The sequence below is a fragment of the Parus major genome, chromosome 18 (assembly GCF_001522545.3).
Source record: "Parus major isolate Abel chromosome 18, Parus_major1.1, whole genome shotgun sequence".
NCBI lineage: Eukaryota > Metazoa > Chordata > Aves > Passeriformes > Paridae > Parus > Parus major.
The window spans coordinates 2,042,354-2,065,564 of NC_031786.1; the positions used below are offsets into that span (position 1 = coordinate 2,042,354).

The 23,211-nt window shown below is 49.4% G+C and overlaps 1 protein-coding gene and 1 long non-coding RNA gene across 4 annotated transcripts in view; one reads left to right on the forward strand and one right to left on the reverse strand.

Moving 5' to 3' along the window:
• The first annotated feature begins 6 nt into the window (after positions 1 to 6).
• Positions 7 to 1,922, forward strand: LOC117245270. Its single transcript, XR_004499796.1, has 2 exons — positions 7 to 158; positions 417 to 1,922. It is a non-coding gene; the product is annotated as an uncharacterized LOC117245270 (long non-coding RNA).
• Positions 1,923 to 11,411: 9,489 nt separating this feature from the next.
• Positions 11,412 to 23,211, reverse strand: part of KCNJ16 (potassium inwardly rectifying channel subfamily J member 16) — a 36,104-nt gene continuing 24,304 nt past the window's right edge. For all 3 annotated transcript variants that reach the window (XM_015646006.2, XM_015646004.2, XM_015646005.2), the window contains one exon: positions 11,412 to 16,844. In XM_015646006.2, coding sequence (XP_015501492.1) covers positions 15,509 to 16,789 — 1,281 coding nt within the window. In that variant the 5' untranslated portion in view covers positions 16,790 to 16,844 and the 3' untranslated portion in view covers positions 11,412 to 15,508. The remainder of the gene's footprint in view (positions 16,845 to 23,211) is intronic.

Here is a 23,211-nt window from a genome sequence, read left to right on the forward strand (position 1 = left end):
CCCGTGCGGAGGGTCACCCCCGGTCCCCGGTGCAGAGGGGGCCAGGAGAAGGCGCCAGGTCCGCGGGTTCCCGGTGCGGAGGGTCCCGGGAGAAGCGGCGGTGGAGAGCGGGGACGGCCGCGCTCTCTCGGCTCGGCGGGGAGGCAGCGGCGGTGCGGGTTCGTTCCCCGGCTCCGGGACGCTCCGGTTGCGCCCTCGGGTACCCGACACCTGCCGCCGGTATCCCCCAGCCTCCCTCGGCAGCGATAAAGGTTTTTTCGGGACTTCACGGGGAGTTTGGGATGGTCCCGTGTGGGAGCTGGCTGCCCGCTCTCTCCCGTTCCCAGGTTCAGGGCTCATGTCCGAAGCCCCGGGCGGTGAGAAAAAATATCGGAGACACAAAAGTTTCGTTTCTTTTGTCCCTTTCTTTATTTTAGAGAAGGGAAATGCTAAGGTGCCATCCCAGACTCCCGACCCTTGCAGGCACGAGAAGCCAGCCAACCATAACACCGCCCCTAAACCGAAAATCCTTCTCCTTAACGAAATGAAACATCCCTTCCAAAACAAAGCTTTGATCCCCGGGCTAAGATCTTTTGGAGCAAGGCAAGGACGAGCCTGGCTGCAGAGCGTGGGATCCACGGCTTTGTTCCCTGAGTCACCTGTGGCAGCTCGTCCAGGCTGGCCAGGCTTGAAATATGCAGAAATCCAAATGATTTTTAACAGCTTGTCCTCCCTACGGTGGACGTGGCCTAAGACAAAGAAAACAGGGATGAAATGCCTGGCCGGGAGCCTTGCAGGAACAAAAACAGCCTTGTAAGCACAGCCTGAAGTTTGGCAAGCTCCAGCTCTGATGGACAGTGCAGGGGTGTTGGGTTCCAGGGCAGGTGTCGGCAGCAGGACACTGTCCCTGCCCTCGGGAAGCGACAACAGCTGAAATCCAGCCCGTGGTGCGCTGGAAAAATAAAGTGGCTGCTGAATACAAGGGGGCAGAGCACCCCAGGCTTTAGGAATTGCCACAAACACCTTGAATTGCACCAGCACTGCGACAGCAGCCCCGGAAACACCCAAAAATGAGTGCTGGGGATGCTCCCGGGAAAGGCAGCGGGAATCAGCAGCAGGTCAGCTGAAGCTGCTGAGGGTTCAGCCTCCAGAGAGCTTCTTACAATGTCCAGAGCAGGCTGTAAATAAGATTTCTTACTTTCCACAGCAATGCCAGTGTCTGCAGTCTCTCCTCTTTGCTTAAACTCTCCTCCTCCTCCTCCTCCTTCTCATTAGTTTGCTAAGTTTCCGAGTGTGCCACGAGCTGCCTTTAAACACTCTGTGGAAGATCTTTGCCCAAATGCTCTCTGCTGGCGCAGAGGCTCCAGGAACAGCCTCCCCACGCTGCTGCTGCTCCATCCCCACCGACTGCCGTGCCTGGCACCGGCCCTGTTTGCCGAGCTCCCCGCATCCCCAGCGAGGAAGTGCCGCTGTTATTGTTGCAGCAATAAACACAACGGCCGAGGGCAGCTGGTTCACAAGCGCCACATTTGCGAGTGCAGGAGGAGCAGAACTGACGTGCTGGGGAGGGGGAAGCAGAGACAAGTGCTTCTGTGAGTTGGGCAATCTGGCGAGTTGGGCAATCAACGCTGTTTGTGAGTTGTTCTTTCGTTTGCAAGGGGAAGAGAAGTCCAAAACTTGCAAGTGACGGATCTGGAAAGCAAAATCTATAAAAGAGGATGGCAGCAATTCGTTTATCAATTTAGTGAGAGGAAGATAATGAAATCCACAGGATCTGAAAGATACGAGCACAGCTCATGTACCCGCAGCTGAGAAAAAACATCCCTCGTGTTTCTCAGTTTGTGTACATCCCATGAACTGCTAAAACAGCAACAGTTCGAGGCACCTTGTAGTATTTGCCCACCTATGTGTCAGTGAAATAAAGAGCTGTGATCCACTCCTGCTAAGAGATGCTCTGCTGGGGGGTGGCTGCAGCAATTCCCTGTGCAAAATCCCCAAGATATTCCAGATTGCAGCCCGGCTTTGGAGCCTCTTACTCAGCCTTTACTCATGCGAAGTGGCTGATAAAAAATACAGCCCTACTACAGATTTATCTGCCCAGATGAGTAAGGCTTACTCAGCCATTCAGCATTTCACACGAGGCAGGGGAGAGCAGATACATCACCACTGTTTCACAGCTTGCTCAAAGTCGGGGCAGCTCTGCCCAGAAAGCTCTTCTTCAAACGAAATATCGATTCTAAACCTATTGCACACGTAATGAAAACCATAACGGGGCTCCAGCGAGAGAAGCCCTTCCAAACTTCCAAACAGGGAAGCTGAAGTTACAAGAAAAGTTTCTAAAAAACCCTTTCCTGTTGCAACAAGCCAGGACAAAGAGGGTGAGACAGCTGAAAACTTAACCCTCAGCGCTGAGCAAGGGGTTCCTTTTCCTTCTCTCCATGAGTGCTTTTGCAATCTGGCATAGCCTTGCCTCAGAAATCTCTCACTGAAATATCAGAAAAGTGGTCAAATATCAGAAATGCTCACAGGCTGTGAGATTTTTCAAGGCAGGACCCTTTATCTGCAGGAGAAATGGTACCAGGGGAGAGGAAGAACATTGGAGAATTTTTCTCCCCTTTTGCTGTCGCAGTTCTGCCCTCGGCTGTCACCGCAGCCACCGCTGTCCCTCGGGGGGATCCTGCAGATATTCCCCCTGGAAGGAAATTTGGGAGTTGTGTTGCAGGCCCAGACCTTGGAGCAGAGGCTTCAGCCCCTGTCTCACTCCACAGGAGACGTTATGAAATTGCTTTTTCTGTCTTGGCGCTGAAAGGACCTAATTATCAGATTGCATTAGTCCTCATCTCTTCAAGTGGCCAAATCTGCTTTGGTTCTCAAGGATTTTATTGCCAGCTGAAAATGGCTTAATTGTATTGTACTTGCAAAGAAAACACGGGCTGGGGGAATCAAAGCTTTCCACAAGAGGAGAAGAAATGCCATAAATAACACGCTGGGCTTTTATTTTTTTGGGTCTCACCATTTCCATGCATGTAAACTGGCATGAGTGTGCCTTTCTTCCCTAACCATGAAGTCAACTGGAAAAAATTCCTCAGGAAAAGGTGGTTTCCCCATTCCCAGTAACCTCCTGGGGTTTAGGCATTAACTGGATCTTTATAGGTCTAATGCTGGGATCTCCAAGGGAAAATGAACCCACGCTGGTAAGAGAAGGAATGGGGAAATCCAATGAAAATTCCACAAAACCTGCATGTTTGATAAGACTTGAGAGAGCAAATAAATAAATTTGAAAGCAAATGGGATCTACAGATGTGCTCGATAAAAATGGGTTTGTCCATGGGAGGGATGAAACTGGACAGAGGAAATTGGATTTAGGCTTTATGTACCTGAGAAGAATGGAACTCATAACCCCCCCTCAGCCACGTTTGTTTTCTAAACCGTATGTTTTGTGTTCAAAATCTTCACTTAAGATTTCAGTTAGGCCTTAGTTAGGCTTATCTTAAAGGCAAATCACCAGCCAGCCACTGTATTTTGGGGAAAAAAATAAATATATTCTCAGTCCTTGCTGCTGCAGGAGGGGGATGTGGGGAGCAAGGTGAGGAAATCTTGAAATACTGAATTCCAAACAAAAATCCACTTCTAGCAGGAGCTGTACCCAACTCCCAATCCAACAGCAACTCCCAAATTCTGCCAAGGAAAACTCCTTTCCAAAGCTGTGTTCTGTGTGACTCGGTTCTCACCAAATTAAGGCGCCTAATTTAAAGTATCTTCAGCTCCCAGCTGAACTTTCAGACCCAATAAAAGGTGGTGTTGGGAAAAAGGGAGCTCTGAGCTCTCACTGCAGGGTCAAAGGCCTTCAAACGATCAGGAAATGTTCATCTGATATTTAATGTACACCTGGCACATTCCATATTTTCCCCAAGCAGGCAGGTCCAGCACCATTCAGGGATCCAGGATTGTGGATAACCTCCCAGAAATGCAGAAAATGCATCTGGCATTGTTTGTGACACAGCAAAATTCCATGGTTTTCCTTCTCAAACCATCAGCTGGGGCACTTTGTGCTCAAAGACAGCAGTGGGGAGATGTTTCCAGATTAATGAATTTTCAGATTAATGGGAATGAATTTTCAGATTAATGGGAGCAAATTTCCAGATTAATGAGAAGGAATTTTCAGATTAATGAGAAGGAATTTTCAGATTAATGAGGAGGAATTTTCAGATTAATGAGAAGGAATTTTCAGATTAATGGGAGCAAATTTCCAGATTAATGAGAAGGAATTTTCAGATTAATGAGGAGGAATTTTCAGATCCATGAGGAGAAATTAGTGTGAGTGATCAAAGTGACCAAGCACACTCCTAAAGCTAAGATCTTCCTGTTAATCCCCCAGCTGATCTCCCACAGCTCCCATTCTTTGGATATCTGCGAGGAAAGGGAGTTAATGGTTAAATAAAACTGGCCAGAGTGGTGAGAACATGCTTATGGAGGTGCCATGGGGATGTTGACAATTCCTGGAAGGAAAAGGGTTAAGAGCCAGCAGCTCACACACACACAAGTGTGGGACTGCACTTTCATTCTCTCCAGCTGTTCAGTGCCAGCTTTTCCAGAACTGGGATGGGCACAGCGAGCTGAGGAGATCTTGGTGTTCCTCTGGTGTTAAAACCCCAGCTCGTGGACCTTGCCCGTGAGCAGGGGGCTCCCAAGGACTTCCATCGGTTTTTTAGTGGTCCCTGCTGTGGGCAGTCATAGGATCAGAGTCATAAAATCCCAGAATTTGGGTTGAAAGGGACCTTAAACTCATCCCATCCCACCCCACCATGGCAGGGACAACTCCCACTGTCCCAGGCTGCTCCCAGCCCCATCCAGCCTGGCCTTGGACATTCCAGGGCTCCAGGGGCAGCCACAGCTGCTCTGGGAATTCCAGGATTTTTTCCCAATATCCCATCTATCCCCTCCCTCTGGCAGTTTTACACCATTCCCCTTGTCCTGTCGCTCCATCCCTTGTCCAAAGTCTCTCTCCATCTTTCCTGTCAGCCCCTTCAGGCACTGCAAGGCCACACCGAGGTCACCACAAAGCTTTTCTTCTCCAGGCTGAACAATCCCAACCCTCTCAGCTTTTCCAACCCAAATTCCTCTCTTTTAGCAGAAAAGGCAAAGAGAATTGGGATTGTTCAGCCAAGCCAAGTCACCTGCTCGCTCCAAAGCCCTCGTGGAGCTCAGACAACTTTCAAACTTCCCCAAGAGGCTCAGAGAGAGGGGCTGGGCTGTGTTTTTGTGTTTTTCTGGTTGCACCAGGCAGGGATGAAGCAGAGACCTGAGAGTGCCACCATGGGCAGAGATGTGGAAAGCTTCCAGTGGGAAAGGGAGTGGCAGGCAAGAACAAGAGCTCAGCTGCAACAGAAGGAGCTGGAACGTTTCTGTCTTTTCTGAGCAAAATTATTGCAAATCCTCTGCCTTTTCTGCATCTCTCCTCCTGGCCTGTTTTATTCACACCTCGGGCACCGAGGAACTGGGGCCCAGGGGAGGTTTGGTGGCTCTGAGGGGGAGCTGGAGTGGGATATGTGGGCACAGGAGGGGAACCAGCAGTGCCCCAGGGAAAAGCCTGCATGGCTGCACCGTGCCTGCTGCATTTCTGCTGCTGAGCATTTATTACCACTCTAATTTATTACCTATCAGGGGATCCACTCCAGTGAAAACTGCGTTTATAAACCTGAAAGCATCTGATTTCTGCTAGCACCACATAAATGACTGTTCTCCTCTCTTTCTCACACTTTTTATTCCAGTAGATTAGCTGAGATCAAATGTCCTCAGTGTTTTCTATCACTTTGTACCAGAGCCTCAGAATTCGCCTGGAGTCTGTGGCCACAACATAAATGACAATATCAGAGTTTATTTTCTCTCCTGGAAAGCAAATAAACTGTGCTAAAAACAGAGAGTTAGATCACTGGCCATTGTGGAAGGAAAACCACAGCAGAAAACAAGCTGGAGTTTCCTGAGGAGCCAGCACTGGGGTTTTTACATCCAGTGGGAACTTCCATCCCCATGGCAGTGCAGGAAACTCCCTGAGAGGGGACTGGGCAGGTTTGGGGGTGTTTGTGCTGGATTCTGCCCATCAACAGCGATTGGATTTCTCTACCAGGTGCATCCCTGGAGATGCTGGAGCTGGTGGGGAGCAATCCCAGCTTTTTGGGAGCCTCAAGCCCTTCCAGAGCTTTCACAGCATCTTCTCCCTGCTTTGCCTGCCCTTCCCTGCCCAGGAAGCCAAGGAGATCCTGGCCAGGACACCCAGAGCTGGTCCCTGGCACATGTGGAGCTCAGCCCTTCCCAGAACTCCTGCAGGGAAAGAGGAGCACAAATTAAATCAGCTGCCACCTCTCAAAATGTCCCTCCAAACTACAACTGAACCCATGAGTTCAACCAAACCGGGCTCAAGAAGTGTTACTTAAACTTCCTGAGATTGTTTTGGGCTGATTACTTGGACCAGCCCTCCAAGGCCCACCCGTTAAAACACCTCTGCCACTTGAAAAATCTGTCGTCAGAGGGGAAATTATCCTCAGCAAGTAAACGCCACAGCTTCCTTTCCCCTGCTATCACCATCTTGTGCTGCTTATTTGCTTTTCTGATGCCGTTTTGTGCCTCCAGGCCCAGCTCTGCCCCTCACTTACTCACAGGGGAAGGATTCCCCACCCAGCCCTGGGCATCCTGAGCTGGAATTTGGGCCAGACTGAATGTCCTGTGCTCTGGCCCAGCCCGAGCCGGGTGCCAGGAGGGGCAGGAGGGTGGCAGGAGGAGGCTCAGCGTGAGCCATGAGTTTCTCTGTGATCTCCCTAATTCTTCAGAAGCTGGCTTTGATCCCCTGGTATTGTTTGAGCTGGTGCCCAAACCCTATTAAACAACCTTGTGACAGGGACTGGAGGGGGAAAGGTTGTGCTTTTTCCCGTCAGATGTTGAGCAATCAGCGTGGAAAACTGCTCAGTGCCAGGGCTGGTGACAGGGACACCCTGTGACACCGTGGGGCTGTGGTGGCACGGCAGGTCCCAGCATTGCTGTGGTTCCACGGGGCTGGGATTGCTCCCTACAGGTGGGATGGGAGCTGCAGGAGCATCCTGGTCCCTTCCCTGGGTCCCTTCCCTGGATCCTTTCCATGAGTCCTTCCCTTGCTCCCTTCCCTGATGCCTTCTCTGGTTCTCTTCCTTGTTCCCTTCCCTAGATCCCTTCCCTGGATCTTTTCTCTGGATCTCTCCCCTGGATCCCTTCCCTGGATCCCTTCTGTGAGTCCTTCCCTGGATCCCTCCCCTGAGTCCCTTCCCTGGATCCCTTTCCTAGATCCCTCCCCTGCCCTCTGGGCACCCAAAATTTTGGGCAGGTGTCCAGAATCCCCTCTCCAGAGAAACCAAGACTGATCCAATAAGTTCCCATCCCTCCTCAGAGCACAAACCTGTTCTCAGAGCTGCGCTTTGATGGATATTTCATTTTAATCCCTGCACATTCCGGGGTCAAATGCCTCCTGAGGTGACCTGTGACAGGAGAGGGGACACCCAGCACCCAGGCTGGGACTGTCTTGATTTGACAAAGAGCAGGGATCACGTGCAGGGACAATCAGAGGCACAGGGGCTGACAAAGAGGGGAAGAGAATGAGCAGGGCTCGTCACATCGCCTGTCACAGTACTGGAAGGTGCTTGTGCTCTCTGCCACCAAAGGTGACACAAAAAAAACCTGTGCAGAACAGACTGGAGCAGGGAACAACGGGCTGCCTTTGTTCCCCTCGCCTGGTGGGGTGACTCCAGAGCTCAGGTCAAGTGCCAGCAGTGCCAATCAATCTCTTTTTGCTAAAAAAATAACAAAACAAGAACCAACACCCCAACCCACAAATCCACCCTCCAGCTTTCCAGAAGTCAGATTTCCCCCAGCAGCTCAGCTTTCCTTCACCCCCACCCGTGCTGCTGATCCCAGGGAAGGCAGGAGGGCTGCACAGGGCAGGATTTTACACCAGAGGCTGCACGGAGCTCTTTGCTTTGCGTTACTCACACTCCTCGAGCCCTGGCAAATTGCTTCACCTCTGACCATACTCCACCGTAATTTTTTCAAGCTGAAGAAGTGTCTGTTCTGGATCTTCATCTGGAATGGCAATTGACTTTGAATCTTTTTGGAAGGCCCAGAAAGGAGTGAAAGGCTTCCAAGCATCTTTGTGCTGTTTGGTGCCTGGAAGTGGCTCCTCTCACGGCGGAGCAAAGAGAAGAAGCAGATCTGGGGGAGTAATTTAATCTGCATCAGGTAATTTACTGCGAGGCAACACCTCAGCCCTCGATGCTTTTGGCTCCCAAACATCCTTGACCTCGCTCTTCCCTGCCCTTCAGATAACCCTGGGAAGGAGAAGGCTCCTCAAGGAGCAAATCCATGAGTCAAAGCCACGACTTCCTCTGCTCAAACAGGGCCCAGGAGGCTGGGGCAGGGCCTGGATCCTCCCTTCATGTTCCAGGGCTTTCCTCAGCTCAGGTAAATTAACACCGAGGTAATTACCCCAGGCCAAACACAGAGCTGGGGAAAGTGCAGATATTTCAGCCAGGGGGGTGAAATTGGAGCTGGAATTGGCAGGAACCATCCCCTTTTATCAATGTGAGGAAAGGGATGGGAGATGTTTCAGCCCCAGTCCACATGTGCAGACGTATCCACATGTGACACTTCCCTGCTGGAGCTGCTCGCTCCAAATCCTGAGGGTTGCTCTCAGCAGAGCTTTTCCAAACCATTCTCCCACATTTTTGGTCCGTAGCAAAGGGATTCTGTGGCTTCAGGACTCCGGTACTAGCAGTGTTGGCTGGAGGGTGTTGGGAAACACCTCGTGGCTGGTGCTGTGTGGGATTGTAAAGAACCACATCTGACTGCTTCACCTGGGACTGCTCCAAAAAGAGGGATAAAATGGGAGGAAAGACAAAAAGCACCTTCTAACAGAGCGATTGCCTGTGGAAAAAAGGGACCACTGGAGAGAAGTTTAATCAGTGCAGTGAGTAATTGCCATAAAACACTTCCCAAATTTCTTTTCCCACTTCACATCCTAGCACAGGCCACTCTGGAAAGCCTCCTGTGGAATTGGTGTGGTGACATGTACTTCCCATGAGTAAGGGCAGGGAAGGTTTCCCCTTGGGGACACTCCCTGGGCTCTTTCTGGTTTCCTCACAGAGATCTGAAAGCACTGATGCACAATTCCAATTTTTTCCCACCCCACTCCAAGCCTGGCTACCCCAACGAGTCATTTACCAGCCAAAATCCCTGCTGGAGACACCCAACACAGGCATCCCACGGAGCCCCAGCACAGAGCAGGGGCTGGGGACGCTCTGGGGCTCCCTGCTGCTGCTCCACACCGCGGTCACACAGAGGCCACCAGCTCCTTTTGGCACCTGGGATCGTGACAGACCAAAAATAATCCCTCCCCTGTCAGGCAGGGCTGGGAGACACCCCGTGATCAAAGATGGGGAAGCACGAGGAGCGAGCGCAGTGCCCGGTAGTCGCAGCAGAGCAGCTGCCTGACACTTGTGGAGCTTCCTAGAGCCCGCAGAGAGGATGTGAAGGAGGAGGATGATACGGAGAGCTCAGCAGATGTTTCATTGGAGCTACTCCCGTGCGTGAGAGAACGCACGAAGCCGCTCGACGGAAAATGTGCATCCAGAAGTGGACATGGCACTGGAGATGAGATAATTATTAAGGCATTTCTATTCTGGAGCTTTTCTGTGCGGAGTTTTACACGGTAAGAAATGTTAGCGTTGCCTTTCTACACGCACACACGTTCCCTGGCCCAAACAAACGGGCGGCTCTCGGTCACTGATATGTCCCCAAGTCTGTCCCTTTGGCCACAAATAGTTCATTGCCCTATTGGAAAGGTTCCTGTGGAGGGCAGCCAGGTTTGCCCGGCTATATTTACCTAAGCTGGCAAACCGGGCCAGCTCCTCCCAGCTCTGCCGCTGTATATAAAGGGCAACGGTACAAAATAAACCGGCTCAATTTTATAACAAAATGTGTTCTGCGCTGACTGACGGTGCTGAATGGGAGAGCTGTGCCCAGATTTCCTGGGATGGAAATACTGGGAGTGCTGGGAATTCACCGGCAGCAGCTCGGCTGGTTATAACCCCGCTTTTTAGGGGGTGACGGGCGGGGGTCCCGTCCTGGGGGTGCAGAAAGGAGGCGAGGGCAGGCGGGGGAGCCGAGCGGGGCTGAGCGGGGCTGAGCCGCTGTCGCCGCTGTCGCCGCTGTCGCCGCTGTCGCCGCTGTCGCCGCTGTCGCCGCTGTCGCCGCGGATGCTCCGGGGACCGCTCGGCGCCCGCCGCAGCTCCGGGCGCTGCCGCCAGGTGGCGGCCGAGGGACCGGGATCGGGATCGGGACCGGGATCGGGATCGGGACCGGGATCGGGATCGGGATCGGGATCGGGATCGGGATAAGGACTCGTATTGGGATGGGGATTGGGATGGGGATGGCGATAGGGATAGGATTGATAAGGATCGGGATCAGGACTGAGATCAGGATCAGGATGGGGATCGGGATCAGGATGGAGATCAGGATTGAGATGGGGATCAAGATCAGGATCAGGACACAGATGGGGATTGGGATCAGATTGATAGGAATCAGGATTGGGATCAGGATCAGGATTGGTGTCAGGATAGGGATGGGGATTGGGATTGGTCCAGACTCTAAAGGGGGATGGCCATCAATGGGGAGAGTGGTTTGTTGGGTGGGGAGACAGCGCTAGGAAAAGGGGCAATGGTTTGAAACTGAAAGAGAAGAGATTTAGATGAGGTGCCTGGGAGAAACTTTCCCATGAGCTGCAGCTGCCCCTGGATCCCTGGCGGTGTCCAAGGCCAGGCTGGAGCAGTCTGCTGTGTGGGAGGTGTCCCAGCCACGGCAGGGGTGCCTCTGGATGAGCTTTGAGCTCCCTTCCATCCCAAACCATTCCACGGGCCCATGACACACCTGGGTGGGAAATTCCTGTGCATTTTTGACAGTCCAAGGTGTCTTTGTGTTGCCTGTCCTGAATAAAACATTGGGAGGTGTCGATATCAGGGATCCAAACCCTCCTGTCTTCCCCAGCCAGAACTGCCCATCCTCACGCTGCCTCTGTGTCCATCCCCAGCAGCTCCTCAGCCACCAGACCTCACAAAATCCTCTGAGTCCTGGAGGCAGCTCCTGCCCTGTGATTTTCAAGCCCCATCCACAAAAACACCCACCCCCAATTTTCAGCCCAGATGAAAACTTTCAACTTCTTGTTTCAGCCTGCTCATGTCACACACCTCCCCTTGTCTGCCTGGAAGTGACTCTGTTGTCAGATGCTTCTTCCTTTTCCCTGCTTTGGGCCTCTCCTGCCCACCACAGACACCAACTCCTCCTGTTTGCAGGTTCCCAGCTCCAACCACCGAAGATTTAAGAGACAAAAAAAGCTTAGAAGCATTTATTTTATATTTTTTTTTCACCTACACAACATTTCTGATGCCCTGAAAGGTACCTGCTGTTTCCTGAAGTGAGCTCAGACCTCCTGCACGGCCCGTGAGAAACAAGGGATAAACAAGGGGATAATATCCTGTCCCACATCTGAAACCCAACTTCACAAAAAGTATGCACTAAATGACACATGATAACGGGGAAGGAGATGCCAGCTGCCCTAATGAATGGTGGTGAGCAAAGCTGGAAAAATAAATGATATAATAATCTCTTATTATATCCCCTTTGACATAAATTAATCTTGACCCAGAACAACGGTGCTGCTTTCCAAGGGAAAATAACCAGGGTGAAATTTTCACCATGAGTCAGGAGGCCAGCACAGGGTGGTTTGTGTTTGCTCTTTGTTGTTTAGAATTTTGCTTCAGCTGGTAAATTTTGTGGAAAGGTCGGGGACGGGGTGAGCAACTTTCACACAGAAATTCCAATTCCTGCCTCTCAGCAGTGGCTGGGAAGGAGCTGCTGTTCCTCAGCTCCAGGAATTGGCTTTGGGAAGCCCCAGGGAGATGTGCAAGGCTCTGGAAGAGCAGGAAGACCCTGTTGTTTCACCAAAAAACTGCCCAAAATGTCTCCAGGTCCTTCCCTTTGGGCTGGTGGGAATTTTGCTCCAATTAATTGGGAATGACTGGAGGCTCAGGTCGGTGTTCCTGCTGGGGGATGCACGTGTTGTTACTTTCTGAGAGTCTTGGTTGATTTTTTATCGCTCAGGCCTACAATGAAAATGGAAAAATATCCCTGGGAAGTTCTCACTGAGAAAGAACAAATGGGGGAGGAAGAGTCTCCCTCTCATTTATCCTATTTATATTATTTATCCTATTTATCCTGTTTTTCCATTGTCCAGTGTCCTGCAGGAGCCTTTCCTAGGTCCTTTCCTAGGGAGGAAGGATTAAGGACTGGCTCTAACCAGTTTAGGCCTACCTAAATATAAACCCGGAGAGGAGAAGATTCCAGGAGAGCTGGAGAGGGACTGGGGACAAGGGATGGAGGGACAGGACACAGAGAATGACTCCCACAGAGAGCAGGGACAGATGAGAAATTAGCAAAAAATTCCCTGTGAAGGTGGTGAGATCCTGGCACAGCTTGCCCAGAGAAACTGGATATGGAAGTTTAAAACCTGTAGCTGAAGAGAAGAAAAGCCCAATGTGCTCTCACAAGGTGTGTGGCAGAGGAATGTTCTTTATTTTGATGTTTTTATTCATTTAAAAAAAAAAAAAAAAAAAATAACTGCATGCTTTGCTATTCATCATTATTATACATCGTGTTTGTACTGGGATAAATGAAATTAAAGTAGCAAAGAGAAAAAAGCCAGGCTGGTTGAGAGCAGTGGTTCTCCAGCACGGACTGGGATCAGAGGTTGGAGATAAAAGTAGAAGAAAATACAAAGCAGCTTTTTATGAATGAACATGCCCAGGAGAGAGAAGTTTCTTCCTGGCCCTCCTCAGCTGAGCCAGGCACACCTTACCAGCCATACTCACATATCTGCATTTATTATTTGCATCTCTCTGTGCCAGAAGCCACAGGACAAATCCCCAAATCAGACTCCCGGAGCTTTCCCTTCCAGCAAAGCCTTTCCAAAGGAAGAATTTCTGTCTGGAGGCTCCCAGGGAGGAGAGCTTGGGGAAGGGAAGGCAGCTGAGCTCCTCAGGGGAGCTGCTTTGGCAGCCAGCACCTGGAATTGGCACCTGGGGAAGGAATGTGGGGGTTTTGGTCACTTATCTCAGCGATATCTCACCTCTGGGTGCCGTGAGGAGGTGAACACGGCGGGTGAGAGCTCACAGAGCAGCAGCTGTGTCCATGTGGGACATTCCATGTGTGGAAACCACGGGATCCCAGAGCAGAAGGCTTGGGAAGCTCCAGGGTGGCCTTTCCTTCTCTGTTTCCTCCTCCAGCAGGCTCCCCAGAGCCACCACAGAGGTCAACCCTCATCTCTGTCACCCTCACCCTCGTTATGCATTTCCCAATTATTTTCCCCCAGTTGAATCCCATTTTTTCCTGTCCCATCCTCTCCCAGCCCCAGATTTCCCTCTCTCCCAATGCAATTTTTGTGTTTGAGAGCTCTTTGCTTCCCAACCCTTTGCATTTCCCACCTTCCTCACCGACAGCTTTTCCACATCTCCCCATTCCCTTCCAATTTCTCCACATCTTTCCCAAAAAAGGTGTGCCCAGCATTAAATAAAAGCATCCCAGCCAGGGCCTGAGGGGAGTGGAAGGGTTAATTCCCATGTCTGGAAGGTGATATTCTATTTTATTCAATCCCAATGGTGTTTTTTCCAACACCACAGAAGTGCTGAGACTCTTCCACATTTTCCTACATTCCTTCCCATTTTTTTTGAGACTATTTCCCCCATGTCTGCCAGTGTTTAAATCCAGGATACAAGAAGATGGTTTTTACTGCACTTATAAGTGGTTGCTGCTGATGAATCAGCATATAAAATAGGCTAATTAATGAGTTTTGGAATAACTAACACCCCCCCAGGCTTCAGTTTTACCTAAAGGGATCATGTTTATCCAGAGACAAGTGCTAGCAAAAGACAAATACATTAAAATACATTAAAAAGAGAAATACATTAAAATAATCCAGCAATCCTACTACTACATGGAGTAAATTGCAGGGGGGGGGAAAAAAAAAAAAGAAAAAAAAAAAGGCCACTTAGCAGGCTATTTTTTTCTTCATTAAACGTGATGAGCTCATAAAAGCCCAATTAATTAGTCAGAATGATGTGAATGACTCGTCAGACCTAATTTTAGCAGCCTAAAGTTAGCCAGCATTTCCACAGCAGTCGTTTAATCTCCGTCAGCAATAAATGGAGAGGGATGAACATTTCCAGGATAAACTCATCCCTAAAAACCAGAGGAAGGTGGAGTGAACTCTCCTGTGGAGACTGAAGAGTTCCAGGAACCACAGAGAGCAGGCAAACACTGAATTTCTTTGCTGCTAAGGTCAGGTGAGCTCAACCCCAGCAACTCCGATATGATTATTTTACGTTTGCAGGGTAATTAAACACAATGCAAATGAACTGCAATCATCAGGGGCAAGAGCATGATGAGGCATTGCTCACTGGATAATTACAGAGACGTGCAGAGCACGGAACTTCCACGTCAGACACCTTCACACCATCAATGTTTTCCTTTTTTTTCCCCCCCAGTGTGAGTCTGAGTTGTTGGATTTCTTGTGAAGGAACATTTTAACACAGCCATCTGAGACAAGCACTTTTCATTCTGACAAAATCACCCTGTTTGCTCTCCAGATTGATCTTTGTCTTTGCAAGGAAGTGCAACACGCTGAAAAGTGAAATGAACTGAAATGAAATGAAAGAGGATTTGATAACAAATACTGCACAGCTCACTCCAGACATGATCTCAAGGCTCAATCTGATTTTGCTGATTTAAAACCAGAGGTTTTGTTTTGATTTTTTTTTTTTTGACCTCCTGCATCCCTCCAGCTGCTGAGGGAGCAGCACCTCAGGGAGTGGTTCATGATTAGGGATGAAAGCTCTCCAGGATCCCACTGTGGGTCCCACAGGACTGGTCAGGATGTGAGCAGGTGTCCAAAGCCACCCAGGAGCACTGGGGTCAGTCATTCCTTTGTCTTACAAAGAACAGCCCCACGGATTCCCCAGAGGAGCTCTGGGATGAGGCTGGATCTGAGGAATCACCTGTTGGGATAATGGAGCTCCAGAGCCTCCTGGAGGGGCTGGAATGGGCTTTCCAAACCAAGGAGGCAGCTTGGAAACCCCTCCCCAGAGGGCACAGGGCATGGTTTGTGTGCCCTGCCGAGGTCGTTCTGCGTCTCTGGGCACGGCCAGCCCTGGTCCCTGCAGGGGAAGGAAGTTCACCAGGGTTTGCTCCAGTGCAGGGGCTCTCTGGACATCCCAAGTGGAAGCTGTTCCCTTGTTCCCGCAGCACAGAGCTGTCCCCGCAGCCCAGCAGGGTGTGACAGTGTGTGACAGCGTGGGCACGAGCTCTGGGACATAAATACTGCTGCACACGAGCCCGCTGTCTGTGTTCGAGGAGCCACGAGGGGAGGATTTGTTGGGAGGGGTTTTAACAGCAGGAAAAGTCAGATTTGGGACTCTATGGAGAGCCTGTTCAAGGTCACAGCAGCTTTCCTGTAGGAAACCTCTCCAGGAGGCTGGCTGGAAGCTGTCACCGGCTCTTCAGGATCCTCACAACTGGTGACGAGGGCAACAGCGCTGAAGGACTTTTGGTTGGACTTGATTTCCAGGGCTGGCTTCTCCGCTTGCTTCTCCCGCGTCTTCTCGGCGCGGTTCCACTCCTGCTCCTTGCGCTCCAGCTGCATGGCGCTGCAGTGAGGGGCGTACACCTCCGTGGTCTCCTCGAACTGCAGGCAGTCCACCTTGTAGTACTTCTTCTTGACGTGCAGGACATCGTTGAACCTGTGGCCCCACAGGATCTCTCTGGGGACGTAGGAGCTCCGCGACTGGTGGGAAGTCCCCGTGGAGTCACCCGTGTAGACAAAGGTCACCAAGATCTCAAAGCTGTCCTTGGCCAGGGCTTTGCGGTCCAGGCCGTACAAGGGGCTGTCGCTGTCGATCTCGTGGACAACGGTGACTGGTGTGACCAGGATGATCTGGTCGTTGAGCAGCTTCAGGTCCCGGTACTCCATGGTCATCCTCCCCTCCTTGTCCTCCCTGTAGCGCAGCAGCTGCGCGCGCACCGAGCCCTCCACCATGTGGTTGGGCCGGAAGTCCCCGATGCGCCACATCAGGCAGAATTTGCCATCCCTCAGCCCAACCACGGCGTAGTAGCTGAAGCGGATGGTCTGGGCCCTCTTGCGGGCCGTGGCCATCTTGGCCAAGGCCGCCCCGATGATGAAGGTGTCGATGATGCAGCTCAGCACCGACTGCAGGATCACCATGAGGATGGCGAGCGAGCACTCCTCGGTCACGCAGCGGTAGCCGTACCCGATGGTGGTCTGCGTTTCCAGGGAGAACAGGAAGGCTCCCGTGAAGCTGTGCACATTTGCCACGCAGGGGGTGATCTCCTCCTCGCTGAACAGGTCCCCGTGCTGGACGGCAATCAGCCAGAACACCAGGCCGAAGAACAGCCACGAGAGCACGTAGGACAGCGAGAAAATCACAAACATGTGGCGCCACTTGATGTCCACCAGCGTGGTGAAGATGTCCACCACGTAGCTCTCCCACTCCCCAAAGATGTGCTTGAAGTAGACGTTGCAGCTGCCATCCTTGTGGAGAAACCTCTTCTGCAGCCTTTTCACCTCCTTTTCCGGGCTCTCCCGACAGGAGCCGCGGTAACTGACCTTGTTTCCCTGGATATTTACCGGCCTGTAGCAGCCACTTTGGTCATTCATCTTCCTCATCTCTGCCTCTGCCTACAGAAGGTGCCAGGGGTTGTTTTCTGTGTTCATTGGAAATCTATGAAATAAAGGAGAAAGTCTGTTTTTATTTGAATTTCCAGATCTGATCCCATTTGCTCCGTGACCATCATGGGTAATTTTTGGAAGGGGACAAGCTGTGACATCCATGACCAGGCCTGGAAATATGAGACAGCTACAAATTCAACCAGCTGGAAATGTCCTTGTCAGCCCTAAAATTTGATGAAAAAATAAATCAAAACCTTTTTTTGGAGTGGAGACCCTATTGTGAGTAACTCCTTTAATGATTCCATGAAGCAAGATTAAAATCAGGATGAGCTCCCCTGAGCAGTCACAAATGGCAGAAAACACTTAAATTTGGCCAAATATTGGAGGTAATTAATTGCTTTTTGCAATTTTCTGCATTTTCCTCCATTAGAAAAAATTTTTAAAAAAGGGGAAACCCCCTTATTTAGAGTTAAAACTTCAGTCACATGGGCAGGGAAATTCAGTGCTGGTGTGTTTTAACCAAAAAATGTATCAAACACACGAGCAAAACCTTATTTATGTTCTAGCATTGCCCAGAAAAACCTGCTCTTGTGAAGTGGACTGAGCTGGTGCTGCAGAGACATGTTTGTTCAATTTGGAGAAAATTATTTACATTTCAAATGAAAAAAGAAACCACTCTGAGGTCCTGGAAAGCCTCTGAAATCCTTCCTTAAAGCAAACAAAAAAATATCCGGCTGCCAAAAATATTTAAATCTTGATTAATGAGTTTGGAGCAAACACGGAGGGTGTTAATGGAAGTTGTGGGTGACACAGATTTAGGAAGTGATGTGGATTAGGAGATTCCTGTCAGAGCAGAGAAGAACTCAGCAGTCCTGGGCCATATTTAGTGACCAAGAACAAGAATTATGTTAGAAATTGAGACCTCATCACCTGGAATCCAATAAAATACATGTAATTTAGAAAAGGCAAATCCTTTTCCTGCAGGTCTCCAGCTCATTCCACAACATCCCAACCACTAACACATAAACCAGTCAGAAGTGATGGGGACACAGCAGAAAAATTCCAATTTTTTGCTAATTTCATGCTTCTAACTGATATTCCTAAAGGGGAAAAAACCGAAAAAACAACAGCTAATATTTTTGTGGGAAACCTGTCATTATTCTTCCAGAAACTGCAAGTTTTTGATGGAAAAATGACAAGCTCTTTTCCCATTTTTAAGCTGGTTTCAGAGTTCGGATGTAGGTTTTCAATGGAGCCAAGAAATCCATGGAAAATGAATTAAAGAAAATCGAATTTCAGAAAAAAAAAACAGCTTTCCTGAGGGAATTCTTTTCCTCAGGTCTTTGTTCCTTTTGCCTGAGCAGAAATGACTGCACACACTTCCAGGCAGAGGAGAGTCAGGCCCATGGGGTGTAAAATATATAGGATGGACTGGATTAACAGCCCAAGAACTCTCTCCTCATCCAAGGAACCATGACAAGCATGCAGAGACATTCATCCAAAAACACTTAAAAGCCAAACATAGTTTCCATTTCTTTTTTTTCTCTTTTTTTTTTTCCTTTTTTTTTTTTCTTTTTCCAGTCCAGAAATGAATGTGACATATGGTGTCGTAGCCTCAGAATGTGGCCTTCATTAAAAAACACAACATTAATGTTTCCAAAAATACTTCTTGGAATAGGGTCTTTGGAAACATTCATATGACTTGCTTTCCTCAGAGTTTTAAACAAACAGTGCAGCCTGCTCTATTGAAGACGCTTGACCCAACATTTTCAAAGTGGTGTTTGACAACAAACAAAAACTGGAAACTGTTGAGGGTTGGGTTTTTTGGTGTTTTCGTTAAGCACCTCATAATGTGAGGTGTGAAAATGGAGTAATCGGGAGCCAATATGATCTTAAATAAAAGCATTTGTAGGGCTTTGTGTTGAGGGGCAGCTCTCTGACATGGACCAGGGAATGCTGGAGCTGTGTCAGTGGGATTGGGATGGATTTTAGGGAGAGGTTCTTCCCCAGAGGTGCTGGCAGTGCCCAGGCTCCCCAGGGAATGGTGACATTCCCGAGGCTGCTGGAGCTCCAGGAGGGTTTGGAGAGCGCTCCAGGGGTGCTCAGGGTGGGATTTGGGGTGTCAGGGCCAGAAGATGGACTCGATGATCCTTCATCCCTCCCAACTCAATGTTCAAAGCATCAAAAAATGTTGCTCAGTATTTTGGGTGCGCTCAAACATAATCCAAACCTGCACTTTTCAAGGCCACCCTTTCAAGTCTCTCAAGTGCAGCAATAATCATAATAATTAATGATCATGCATCATGATTAATAACTCTCTGACATTGATGTTGCACATTCAGGTTCAAAGACCCACCCTTGAGTGTTCCTGGACCATGTAAATCAGGATTAGGATCTGTCCCTCCTTCCTGGGACACCATGGAACAGACACATGATTTCCCTGTTCCAGACAAGAGTTTGGGAACCCAGATGTTCCTCCCTCCCTCTGCTGAGCCACTCTGACTTCTGCAGAATGCTCAAAGAATCCGATTATTACCAAATTATTACCAAAGACCACAGAGTCCAAACCAGTGACCTTCAGCCCTAGATTCATCTCAAAAATCTGATTTTCCAAACGGGAAATATTTGACACATCCCTAAGAAAGCCCCACGATCCCATGAGAGGTCCTGTTACCTGCTAAAGATTAACCAAGGGGGTGGGGGAGGATTTAAAAACAATCTCTACTCACTAAAGCTCAGGGATCTGTTGTTGCAAATGACTCTCAGATGTTGCCAGGAAGCGTTTTCACCTTCCTCTAACACTGATATATAAACCCTCCCCCTTTTCTGTCTTGCTTTTACTTTCTGTGGGCTTTTTCCTGGATTTCTGGGCATGTTTGTGCACATCATGAGCCTCCCCTTGAATTGCAGCACAGCTGAAGTTTGCAGTATTTCTGCTCTCTGTTCTTATAAATGCATTTCCCCCTTCAAATGAAAGTTTGTCAGAGATAAAAATAAAGCAGCAAAGCCAGGCAGTGTGGTAGGAAGGCAGAAACAGAGAAATTTCGAAAGGTTTCTTCAGGGTAAATGGCAGAGAGATGTTCTAAAGAATATCTGAGTTCAGGAAACAGAATAATTCTTAATTATCTAAGCCAGGATTTTGCTGTGTTGGATCCTGAAATGTTCAGGGAGATACAGAACTGCTCCAGAGATCTGTGTTCAGGGGTCTCCACACTGAGCCCCCAGACTGATATACTTTAAAAATGCCACCCCAATCAGACGTGGGAGGAAATTCCCGAATTCCAAAGGTCACAAAGGAGTGCAGTGGCAGAGCCAGGAGCAAACCCAGCACCTGCTTTTACCCGGTGAAGAGCTACCACAAAGCAAAGAGCAGCAGGAGCAGATTTTTCTTATCATATTTATATTTTCATGTAGCTCCTCTCGAGCAGAGCAGCTGTGCCAGAAGAACTCGAGCTCCTGTCAGCTGGCTCAGAACAGTCACTGCAAAGCCTCGAGCATCCCTGGATGTAATTGTCAATTTAATCCCGATATTTGCAGTTTAGGGCTCAGTGTTTTGTGAGGATAATCCCTCTTGCACCGTAACCTAATACCTAACAAATTGCTGCTACACCCCTTTTATGACTGCCTTTGCCCATTGTGTAAACAATAGGGGTGAATTTTTGTTCGGTGACAACTTCACTCAACAGCCTGTTTGTAAAACATTAAACAAAACAATGTGAAGATCTGGGTTCCAGGATAATTCTGTTCCGAGATCAGATCAAAAAGAAAACAACCCCAAAGTTGCAGACTGAGTTGGGTGCTCGCTGCTCTCACCCCCACACACAGAAGTGATGTCTCTCTCTCTCTCCAGCCTTGCTTTAGCAATCACCTCAGTTTCCTGCTTCATTTTGGAAATGATCTGAAAGGTTTCCAGTTTTAGTCATTGTTGTGTAACCCTGGAAGGGTTTCAGCTCAGAGACCAGAAATGTGACAAGTCAGAACCTTCGGAGCTGCTTTGGGATTGGCTCCAACACTTGTTCCTTTAAAAAAAATCCACCACCCACAAAACCTAAATAAATCTATTGTAGGGCAGCATTAAGGCTCTTCCTTCCTTCTTTCCTTCCTTCCTCTCACTCTTTTTGTTGCAAAGGGACTTCTCCTGCTACTCACAGCCAATCTTTCTGCTTCTGATCTGTCCTTCCACCATCCCAGCCTGCTCCAAGTCCAGCCTGGCCTTGGACACTTCCAGGAATCCAGGGGCAGCCAGGAATTCCTTCCCCATATCCCATCCAGCCCTGCCCTCTGCCAGCTCAAGCCAACAGATTTAATGTTTGTCAGATCCCCACAGGTCAGCTCTGCAAGGGGAAGGGAATCCCAAATCCCCTGAGAGGATCTGCTGGGGGAGCAGGGCTGTGGGAGAGGGGTCCCCATTTCAGAGCGTGGCCAGGACACTCCGGCTGTGCTGCCTTCACATCCCCGTGGAAGCTTCGACCCTACACACACAGTGACAGCTTTGATGCCACCAGAGTGAAGCTTTTAAAAGGCTCAAATTTCCCTTGAAAGCAAAGGTTTTGTTCTTCCCATCCCTTCAGCTGAGCCAAGCGAGTGCTGGAGGTCACTGAGGGCTCCACCAGCACAGCTCTGCAGGCATCACCTGGCAGCTGACACCTGTCCCCTCCAGCCTCCTTTGCACAGAACCCTTCCAGCAGCAGAAGAAAATATTGCAAGTAAAAGAATCAAAAATCAAAAATCATAACATTATTAAAAATACTATATATATATATTAATATCTGTATAAAATAAAATAAATAAAACACTGGATGATCTTTAAGGTCCCTTCCAACCCAAACCATTCTCATTCTAACACACCAAACCCAGAGCAAAATCTTACTTATTTCTTAGACTTCTTATTCAATGCCTCCATACCAACAGAGACCTAAAGTATCAATATCAAAGTGTTTGTTGAGCATTTTAAGGACCAGATGAAGACTCCAAAGAGCAGCAGAGCTTTGCAGAGATTTTTGAGTCACGCGATGGTGCCGTGATCCCCACTGGAACAACTCACAGCAACAGATATATTGACATTTAATTCATCTAAGTGAAACCAGATCTGCTTGCAACAAAACCAATAAAAAATAAAAATAAAGATGAAGGAGTTTGGCCCCTTGAAGCTGGAGAAGACGGACTGGGAGCTGCTCCTTGGTGCCCATTTGGGAGCCACAGGACAGGTTCAAAAGGGAGCAGCTCCCTGCTTCCCACTCCGAGCAATTCCCAAAATCCTGGGAAAGCTGTGAATGTCTCTTTTCATTTATTTGCACTGTGTGCACTGCATGGCTTCAGCCAGGAGCCAGCAGTGGAAACACTGAAAAACCAGGAGAGATGGAAAGTGCTGGCAACTCCAGGCTCTTGACGGGGCCTCGCTGCCATTCTTTATCCCAGACACTTTGGCAGGGGGGAAACCTAAAACTGCTCCCTCTGGGGAGTCTCTTCCCAACCCTCAGCTCCTGCACAGAGGGAACTGAGGCACAGCAATCCCAGCTCAGCCTCCCCTCATGGGCTGCCCCAGAACTGGGACTGAACTGGGACAGCCCAGCAGGGAAATGGAGTGACCAGGACACCAGAGGTGACATCCCACACTGGAATGGGGCAGCTGCATCCCCCAGGGCCACTGCCATCCCCTCCTCCTGCAAATTCCTTGTCCTGGCTCTCTTCCCATCAGCTGGTACAGGAAGCCATGGATCAAAGATTTGCATTTTGATATTCAGCTGACAGGAGCGAAGAGTCTCCATTTCTGCTCCTGCAGTTTCAATTCTTAAAGATGCTACAGCTGGGACTCATCCTAGAGCTGAAAATCATGGAATGGTTTGGGTTGGAAAGGACCTTAAAGATCATCTTCTTCCAGCCCCCTGCAACGGGCAGGGACATCTCCCACTGGACCAGGATGATCCAACCCCCATCCAGCCCAGCCCTGGGCACTTCCAGGGATGGAACAGCTGGAAAAACAATTTTATATCTTCTCCCTTTGGAAATCAGTAACCAAGCTATTCCCTAATCCAGCAGGCCCCTGGGCTTTAATGAAAATGAGCTGTGAGGCAATCAAATCACCAGTGCCAGCACTAATTAGCATTTTGTCCTCCCCTGGGTGTCTGTCCTGATGCCCAGGGAAGCTTCATTCCCACCTTTCTGCAGATTCCACCCCACTCTGCCCCTCTTGGAGCTCCCTCAGCCTTCAGAGCCCCAGCAAAATCCCTCGAGGAACTTCTCCCCCTCCAGCCCTCGCTGGCCAGGAGCAGGAGAACAGTTTGTAGCAGCTCTGAATAGCCGTGATGTAATTAATGAATTAATGTAATCAGCAGGTTGAGTGGCAGGTCAGGAACAATGACAGAAGGAGATCAGAGAGTGCTGAGCAGGAATTTAGCAGAGCCAACACCCTCGGCCCC